The following is a 10184-nucleotide window of genomic DNA, read 5'->3' on the forward strand; positions in this document are numbered from 1 at the left end:
AACTTCTGCAGCCTAGTCTCTCACCAATGTGTCAGGTTACAGTTTTCATAATTTTCAGCTCCTTTGTAATCTAACTCATAAGGAGGGCATCAGCATCAGGAATACTGACCTTATACACAGATTTTTGAAAGTAATAGAAGGAGGAACTTGTCTGAAAAAATAAAACTGCATACTAAGTTTTAACCATTAAATAAGAATCCTGCTCCCCTTTTCTATCTCAAGTAAAAAAGATACCATAAAAAGTCATAAGTTAAGAAATTTAGTTTGACTTATAGGTTTATGGTCTAACCCAGAGGTTCTTAACCTGGGCGATATTGCCCCCCAGGGGGAGATTTCATTTTTCAGGGGGGCGATGGAACAAAAAGGGGCGATGCGGGGGCGAAGGAACGAAAAGGGGGCAATATGGGGGCAATGGAGCGAGAAGTTTGGGGACACTTTTGAGACTTTTTTGTACAGTGAATCACTGTATATCTGTCGTACAAAAACATCAGATTGCTCGCTATTAGTGGATTGAATTGTGTTTTCAAATGTTCCTCCAGCTAGCTTCAGTACAGAACGCCATACATATGTGAATATGCATTGCTTATCTTCATGCGTGTTGTGCAGCAGCCTCTACCCATACAGTGGCACGCCATTGGCCAGAATATGGGAGATATGGGAAAAAGACTGGAAATAAATTATTTGTATCGATATGTCCTGATGACAATTTTAAAGAAAACAAAAAAAGTGTTTGCATAAATCAAAGAACTATTTCCTATGTTGTGATTGAGAGGTTATGTTGGGGGAGGGGGCGATGACAACTTCCTCACTGGCTCAAGAGGGCGATTCATTCAAAAAGGTTAAGAACCACTGGTCTAACCCACAATGAAATGTTTATTTAGTACAGGTGAATAAGGAAGTACAGAGAAGGAAGCGAAGGAAGAAAACTGCTTTTGTGGGTTGCAAAAGGAGGAAACTGTAGTGCTTCCACAAGGAATAATGTCCATTTTTAATTAAGCACTATGTAATCATTCACAAAATTCAAAAAGACAAATAGGATATGTAGATTTACCTCCAGCAACCTGAATTACTTTTTTACTTCAATAAATATTGTACATAAGTGCAAAGGTGAACCTTCTTCCCAGTGGCATTCCAGTCCAACAACTGTGTGATGGCTGATGAATTAACTTGAAATGTTATTTTGAATTAATTAATAAAGCTTGGGGGGGGGTATTAACTCTAGCAATACCTATAAATGTTTAGTCACCGCTGAATGGGATATACTCTATTTATAAAACAGTAAAGCTAAGCTTTAATACATTATTAAATTACTTCTAATCACTGGGACTTTAGTGTATATTAACTATAATAAAAACATGTCTCCAAATACAACACGGTATTAAGGCACAGCCAACTTTTGCCACTAAAAAGTCTGGTTCTTGATTGGACTGTTCATGCCCTTTTTGTAACTCCCCAAATCACCAACACAAAGCAGTAACCAAGCAGTTTTAAGATCTACATTAAAAGGCTTGCTAGCAATCTCTTCCTTACAGGCGATCGCTAGACCTAAAGACATTCAGCCAGTGGCAAGAACCCGCAAGTTGTCTTATTAAGGTACACCGCAGCCATCACCATTTCATTTCTCACCCCTTCTCCCTCCCCCATCCGGAATCCTTTGTATAATCATTCACTCAGTGTCAATTGGTACCATAAACCTATTCTCCGGGCGGATCACATCAATAAAAGAAACTAAGAAACACGCCTCGTCCAGGGGCACCTCTTCCGCTTCGGCAAGGTACGCACCACTGCAGATACATTCGTGCAGCTCTCTTGCCCCTTACCTTAGTGATGATCAGAGGTTCTCCATGTTCTCTGCCTCCTTTTAACGTAAATCCCCAGGGAGCTTCGCCACTTAATTGTACTTCCACCAGCTTGTACAGATCAGCTCCTCTCTGTCTCCTGTCGCTAGTTGGTGCGGGTGTCCCTGATCCATAAATACTGCCGGATTCAGCCTCGGATCTTTGTCTGCCTCTGAAGTCCACATTCTCCATAGTCTCTCGAAATTGCCCCCTCCCCAGCTTCTTCCTAGTTTGATCCCACGCGTCGCTGACCTAGGAACCACATACCTTCAACAGTTTTTCAGGCTGCTCCCAGATGAGAAGGGAGGGGGATTGTAAACCCCTTCCACACCCTGGCTCCTCCTCCTCCTCTTCCAGAGTTCAGGCTCTCTTTTTCTTTCTTTGAAAGAGAAGCCTAAATCACCCAAAGGGAAGAGAGCGAGCAAGCAACCCCAGGAAATTAGACTTGCTCGACTGGACTAGATACAGTTCCCTCAAAGCATAAAATATTTATTCGCGCTTTCACGGCTATTGGCTTAGTTGCTTTGCGCGCGCCTGTTAATTGCTTCACGGAAACAAACCGCGGCAGTTTTCCCCAAGGGAAATGCCAGAGACCAGAACCCGAATAGAAACGAAGGAAGTCACTGAGGACATTTTTCACTTTCGCCCGAAGATGTTACGAGTTTCCGTTTCGGATGGGGGGGGCTCTTCCCAGCAGGAAAAAGGGTGGTTTGAAACATGGGTATTTTTTTGTTTTTGTTTTAAAAAGGAAATCTCGATCATCCTTCCCAAATAAACCGAGGACAATAGCGAAAAGTTTTCTCCAACATATAGGGGAAAGCCGCGAGCACCATCGTCCTCACAATGGGAGTAGCGCCTTTCCACTGAGAATCGTGCCCACCTTTCAGAAAACTGCTCCTTTGAGCGCAGTTTTGCGCCCGGTGTTCTTAGAAGCGGTCCCGTTGGAGCCAGTTGAGTTTTATACGGGGAAAGGAGCTGCAAACAGTAAACTTGACGGTTCCAAGGCGCCAAGAAAAGGAGAGGTTGAGCCACGGCAAAGAAAAAAAAACCTCCCTGTTCCCCTTCCAGGTTTTCTTCAAAAACAGGCAGCGCCAGCTCCTTCCGGCTCCTTGGCCGCAGGGTTTCACGAGGGCCTTTTCTCCTCCCGCTGCTTTGCCGAGGACAAGCACAACAGGCTGGCTAAAGAAGACTTTTGTGTCGGAGGGCGACGAGAAGTTTGCTTAGCAGCCTTCCAAAAGACCCCGCGGGCTGGGCGTTTCAGCGGCCGAGAGGAAGGCTGGAACCGTCGCCTGCAGGATCTTACAACACGAAAAAGTTCCGGCATTTTTCTTACAGGGGATAGAGGCGCGCGCCACCGAGCTACCTGCGAAATGTCTTGGGAGGCGACATTTTTCTCGTCAGAGGCCTCCTAGCGGCGGCTGCGGGAAAGTACAGCGGAGAGTAGCATCGCTTTCGAATCAATTAAAGCTCTACAGCAGCCTAGGCAGCCTAGTGACGAAATCCGGGTTTAACAGGGACTAAAAACCACAATTTCCCGAGCGGCAAAGAAGCGACTGTACAAAAGCTCTGAACGGAATTAGAAATTCCTTAGTCTAGTGCAGAGGGTCTCCAAATTTAGCAACTTTTAAGACTTGTGGACTTCAGCTACCAGAATTCACCAACCAGCATGATACCTTAACCATGTAGTTGTTGAACACTAGAAGTCAGTGAGTTCTAGCCCCGCCTTAGACATGAAAACCGGCTGGGTAACTTTTGGCCAGTCACTGTGACTCAGCCCAACCCATGATACAGGGTTGTTATGGGGAAAATAGGAGAAAGAAGGAGCATTGTGAGTGTTCACCTCCTTGAGTTAATTATACAAATAATAAAGATGGAATAAAATAATGTGTTATCTTTTTTAAAACCCATCTATTACACTGACAGTGCCAAGTTGGTTTACTGGTTAAAGTAGTGGTGGGGAACCTATGGCACGCGTGCCAGAGGCGGCACTCAGAGCCCTCTTCTGTGGGCACGCAAACATGCCCCAAAGACAGCAACCATCCCTCTTCAACCAGCCACCCGCTAACTCGCCAAAGTCCCATGTGGCCAGATGCATACAGCACAGCTGGTTTCTCTTCCCCCCCCCCCATCCTTCCTGGCCTCGCATGCTCTCCTTTTCCTGGGCACAACCCACTGCATCACCTCCTCAGCTGTCAGCCAGCCGTGCAGTTCAGAGGCAGCTTCTCTGAACTACTGATGGCAGGCTGTGGAGCCCCAGAGTGTGCCGGTTGGGGGGGGGGCTGGCAGGCTGTGGCTGCTGATGAACACTGTCAGCCCCCATGCACTCGCTGGCCTCTGTGTGCAGGGCCAATGGTATCAGGCAGCAGCTGCCCCAGCCCCTGCCTCGCCTTGCCCTGTGACAATGGCACCCCTGCCCTGCCTCGCCTTGCCTCACCCAGCAGGACGAACCTCCTACCCATTGCCCCACCTGCCAGAGACCCCCTGGATCTCCAACCCTGCCCGGCCCCCACAGGCGTCCCTCCCCACGAGCAACTTCAAGGTGACCATGCCCACCCAGTCTGTCATGACCACCACAGCCATGCCCACCCAGTGGGCCATGCCCACCTGGCACCTGGTGATAAAGAAGTGGGTTTTGGGTTGCAATTTGGGCACTCTAAAAGGTTCGTCATCACTGGGTTCAAGGATCAGGCTAGAAACCAGGAGACTGTGAACTGCCACAAAGGCAGCTGGGAAACCTTGGGCCAGTCATTCTCTCTTAACCTTAGGAAGAAAGCAATGACAAATCACTTCCAAAATTCTGTCAGAGAAACTAGGGATTTAACAGTGTGAGAAACAAAAAAGTTTAAAAATAAAACTGTTACAATTGATTAATAATAAAAGGATTAGCCACGCCCTGCATGTAGGCACTAGATTCCAGGAGGCTTGGCTATAAGATACAAAAGGGTGGCAGGGGGAAGTTCGAAACAATGTAACCAGGGGGAGGGATGATGTATTCTGGCTAGGCATCTCGGACAAGATTGTGGCCTCTGAAGACCTTTCAAACGGGAGCGAAGGGGAGGGGACAGGGGCGTCGCGATAGAAGTGTATATAATGTTATGAGTTTGAATGTTTGAGTGTGGTCTCTGGTTTAGAACTTCCTGTTGAGGCTTCTCTCAGAGATCCACCATACTTTGCAAACTGCTTTTTTTTCTATTTTCCACAGAATAAACTCTTTTCTTACTAATCCAATTTTGTTGGTGTTTTAATCCCATTTCCAACAAATTGGCTGCCCAAACGTGGGGCCTCAGGCATCTGTTCCTGCATCTTCGGGAGGCGAGGTCAACTGAGGACAGCATGCCCCATTGATTTCATTGGTCCAAGATTGCAGTCACAGGTCAAGAAAGCGGAATGGAGCCAGGCCCATGGACCAAATAGTGATTGGTAAGAACTGAGGAGAGGGGACCAGAGAATTACCAGGACAAGGACCGGACAACTTCGTGCATGAACCTAGGTGAGTAAAACTTGGGGTAAAGCAAGGAATAAAACCTAGGTGATCAGGGAGGGTTGGGTAGGACAGTCTGAGTCTGAGATCTATGAGAGGTGTGTGTGAGAGATGCCCCGAGAGTCCTAGAAGACTGGCAAGACATACATGCACTAGGTATGAATGTCCCGGGGATCTAAAGAACTGGCAAGATGGAGTGAGAACGGACTCCTGAGTAAAAGGAGAAAGAGGCTTAGTGAAGCGAACCATGGTACATTAGATTGGTAAGGACAAGAGAATTGTGTGGTAAACCAACCGTGGGTAATTCAGGAGGGTCCCAGGAGAAGAAGTGTGTGAAAAGGTGATAGAAGTAAAAGAAAGGTCTTCAAAATTTAATATTGAAAAAGAAATTTAAAATTGAATTTTCTGCAGTGGAAATTTACTGAGTGAAGAAGCTATGATGGGAAACAGAAAAGGTTAACATAAAGAAAGGATGTAAAAGAAATATGTAGGCAAAAATTAGCTGGGTCTTAGAGTGCGAAAGGAAGAAGACAAGCTATAAAAACATTTGTAAGAGGAAATGTCTAGCCAGGAAAGACATGTTGAATTGAAAAATAGGAAAGAACCTATTGTTCTAAAAGGGGGACATAAATATCCACAGAATTTAAAATAACCATTTAAATGTCTAATTTTTCTTATTATTATTGTATATGTGAATATGATTTAATATGTTATCAGGAACTGTGTATAAGCAGATGGAAAGAGTGTAACCTCGTAGTACCTCAGCCAATGAGGAAAGAGGAGGGATGTAGTGGCTGGGGTCAGGACTGCATAAAAGAAGGAAATATTTTGGGTTAAAACTTTGGAGAGAACCAAGCTTTGATAGCTTCTCTCCCTGCTTATTGCAATAAACGAAACAAAAGGCCCTCACTGTGTCTTGGCTGGTTATTGGTCAGGCGAGCTTGCCTCTGGTCACGAAGGAACGGAGCCAAGAGCACATCCAAAACTGAAAATAGATCCCCACAGTCCATTAGAAAAACTGTTAGAAAACTGGGGGAAACCACCATATAACAAACTGATCACTAAGTTAAATTTAACAAAATAAGATATGGTAAATTTGTGCTGTTTCATATATGTGAATATGATGAGAAAACTGAGTAGCCCCAACAGGAAAAGGAAACATAAGCCCCATCTTGCAGGCAGCAGACCCGCTTGTGTCTGTGGATGGGTTTCCCAGGCCCTGCCCATGTGGAGCCAGGGTAGTAAAGGGAGTTTTGAGTTTGAGCTCAAGGGCTGCTTTGGAAAGAAGGAGAAGGTGAGTACCTCTAAATTTGAACTTTAAAACCCAGTGGAATGAGAGAAATGTGTGTATGTCTCTGTGTGTGAGTGAGAAGACTCTTTATCCAATCACAGTTGGATTTTGCTCTCTCTGGCCTTTCCTAGCCACAGAAAGGATCTGTTTGAGTGGTAGACCCTGGAAAGCATGGGGGTTTGGCCAGAGCGCAGGACCTTTTGTTAGGGAAAAGGGAGAGGTTGTATGCAAATGGAATGGAATGAGTGAATGAAAGAATTGGATTTGAGCAACCAGCTGGTTAGGCCCTGTAAGCAAAGCAAAGTAAAGTTAGGAAAATTGACTTTGCTCAGGGCTTTGCTGGAAAACCAATTTGGCTAAATAAAGGTAAAAGAAAAATAAGAAGTAGTGATTTTCCTTCTGTCTCTATCTTTCTGTACAACCACGTGGTATGATTAAGATTCGTGCCTTCCCTAATTTGAGTTAGCTGAGATTTGTGGTGGGAATGACCAGGATGTGTAGAACTAAAAGTTCTGTTTCCTTTTGTGTTCTCTTTTCCTTGTCTTGGTATGTATATGTGTGTCAAAGTCTTTGTGTGTGAGGTAAATGTGACTGTTAATTGTTTCTAATCCCAAGAGAAAAGAAGCTACCAAAAAGAAATACCCTCACTCTGCTTCTCTGGCCAACAAACAGAGTGAAGAAAGATGTGTTTGTTTGTTTTTCTTCCCCCCCCCTCCTCTTAAGGACAGCCCAAAGTTAGCAGGAATAATAAAGTTGGAAGGGACCTTGGAGGTCCTCTAGTCCAACCCCCTGCTCAGGCAGGAAACTATAGACCAGTGATGGCGAACCTTTTAGACACCGAGTGCCCAAATTGCAACCCAAAACCCACTTATGTATCATTGGGTGCCGGGCGGGCATAGCCCATTGGGTGGGTGTGGCCCATTGGGTGGGCATGGCCCATTGGGTGAGCGTGGCTATGGTGGTAACGGCAGACTGGGTGGGACTAAAAAGTTCAATCAATCAACTCCAACTTTGCAAAATCTTTTTTTTCCCGTGAGAAGTTGAAATTGATTGATTGAATCTTTTTTTTTGCACACAGCGGCAGAGGCCTAAGGCGAAAAGGTTTTATAAAACCCAGCTGAAGGCCTAGGACTGGGCCACAGAGATGGCTCTGCGTACCACCTGTGGCACGCGTGCCATAGGTTCGCCACCACGACCTTATACCATTTTCTTGCCTATCATAACTTGTGTTTCTAATCTATTTTTTTTAGTAGTTCTGCTCTCTCCCTGTTGCAAATGTTGTTCAGGAGTGAAACTTTTCATGTATGGTCTCATCCAGGCTTTGTTTTGGTCCTCATCTGTGATTTCCTCATTTTGTCTGCCTGTTTCTTTAACTACAGTATTAATGCCTTTTCAATCTCTGTCTGCAGGCACAACCCCCCCCCCTCTTTTTTTCTGGCTATGTTGCTTTAAGAGCAAGAGAGACAGAAAGGAGGAGAGGACGGGGGTTTGATCTTTCTAATTTTTTTCGCTTAGAATTGTGGTTTGAGGAAGGAGGGGTGGACAGAATTGGGATTATAAAAGAGCTATGTTGTTTTGAATAAAGATTAGTATGCAAACAAACTCAAGCAGAGTTTTTGGTAAGCGCTCCTTTGTTTGCACTTTACTAACCAATTTGTTTGTAAATACAGACAAAGGAATGGCTAGGAGAGGGGGGGTTTACCCAGAAGGGGGGGGGGAAAGAGTAATGAAAATGGGAAGTAGAAGAAAGTGGGAAGTGAATGTTGCCAGATGGGAGACGGATGTTGAATAAAACATTATGGATGTATTGGAATTTATACAGCAGCAAGACAAGTGATGGATAAATGCTTGATATGTAAAAAGGTAAATAGGCAAGCAATTAGGAAACAAAAAGGGGGAGGGAAGCCTCCAGCCCTTAGGCCATTTCAGTGCATTCAGGTAGATTTTACTACCCATGTAGTACTCATGGCAACAAGTAATGTGGTTTCTAGAATAGTGTTGGAAGCAATATGTGCATAAACTGTCCAGATATTTTGATTTTCTCAGGAAACAAGGATTGCTGGCACAAGCACCTCCCTTGGAGTTTCCAGTCCACAAATTCCAGATCAGAGATTGGGTGCTGATCTGGAGTTGGAAGGAGGAGAAGCTGGTTCCGAAGTTGAAAGGTCCTTTCCAGGTGCTGCTGAAATCCAAAACAGCAGTACGAAAGGCAGAGAAGGCTGGACCCACTACACCCGTGTAAAAGGACCAGTAGAAGCTCCAACTGAGTGCAGAAGTGTGCCTCTACCTGACCCCTTGAAGTTGATAATAAGAAAAAGCAAAATATAGAGACATTAGGAAGGGGGGGAGTTTTAAATGTGTTGGTTGTGTGACTGTAAATGTTGGTGTAATTGTTGTTGCACCCATTCCCCAGACTGTGCACCGATACACAGAGACTGCAGAGAAGAGTGTGATATAGTGATTGTTGAAGACTGGTGTCCCGAGTACCAATTTCAGCCCGTTATAGACGGTGATGTTAAAAGTGAAAGGGAAGAAGTACTTTTCCAGGGGTGGACAGAATTGGGATAATGTTAGACCTCAATATGACCTTGGTTACGGGAGTAATTAAAATATGGATTATAGTGGGAGTAGTAGGGTTCAGGAGCATATGCAAAGGCCAAAGTACAAATAACTCTGATAACTGTAATGCTTGCATTAGAACCACCAAAATGGCTAATAAGATAACCAAAACTCTGACATATCATACTCAGATGAACTGCAAGAAGGTGGTGGGAACGTGTGTTCATAATACCACCTGATTTTCCCTGTGTAATAAAGCAGGAAGGGTTACATGCATTGACCCCTCTAGTGTGAAATATCAAACAACCATTCAGATATTTACCTTTCAAAGTGGAAAGAATCTAACATTTATTTATTATTAGGACAGAACACCAGTACCTCTACTAATCACAAGAGTAGAATCTGCTTTGATGCCTGCTATGCCATGAAGTTTAGTCCCTGGACCACCTACAAGGGCCTGAGTTGGCATTGGAGTTATCTCACACAAAGGATATTCGTTTACGACCAACAAAAGAGAGGAAGCTCCTATGTGGCTTCACAGATATATTGGTACTCCGATGGTAGGGGTCCACCTAGAGTGTGGACAGAGAAGAACAGTTGGTTTAATTTAACCAGGGGGTCGGGCAATCTGATTGTTTAAAAGACCATTTTGTGGATCCTGACGAAGGATCACAGGAATATGGATTGGGGATTGAGAGTCCGGGAAAGGACCCAAGCACCCGCATCATCATTAAAGTAACCAGGAAAAATCTAACCCCAATAGAAAGAAAATTATTCCACTCCTTTTATGAAGAGCTTGAAAAGGCTGATCACCCTGATACCTGGGGACTCACCTTTCTCACTAAAAATCTATTTATAGATCTGGCTGAAGGGATAGCTACCACCCTGGGAGTAAAGAATTGTTATGTATGTGGTGGGAAGCTAAAGAAATTGATATCCAAGACACTAACATTACATGTCAGAATCCAATCATATTTCATTTTTAATTATCAAATATAGAAACTCCCAATTCTGC

General features: G+C 44.5%; 1 protein-coding gene across 1 annotated transcript in view; it reads right to left on the bottom strand.

The window, feature by feature from the left end:
• LOC120314877 (protein Shroom2-like) overlaps positions 1-3589 on the bottom strand; it is a 306437-nt gene extending 302848 nt beyond the window's left edge. Inside the window, 1 exon segment of the mRNA XM_039358413.1 lies at positions 1821-3589. Coding sequence (XP_039214347.1) covers positions 1821-2030 — 210 coding nt within the window. The 5' untranslated portion in view covers positions 2031-3589.
• Positions 3590-10184: the final 6595 nt, after the last annotated feature.

Source organism: Crotalus tigris, unplaced genomic scaffold, assembly GCF_016545835.1.
Source record: "Crotalus tigris isolate CLP2741 ecotype Arizona unplaced genomic scaffold, ASM1654583v1 scf7180000019016.1132606, whole genome shotgun sequence".
Lineage (NCBI taxonomy): Eukaryota > Metazoa > Chordata > Lepidosauria > Squamata > Viperidae > Crotalus > Crotalus tigris.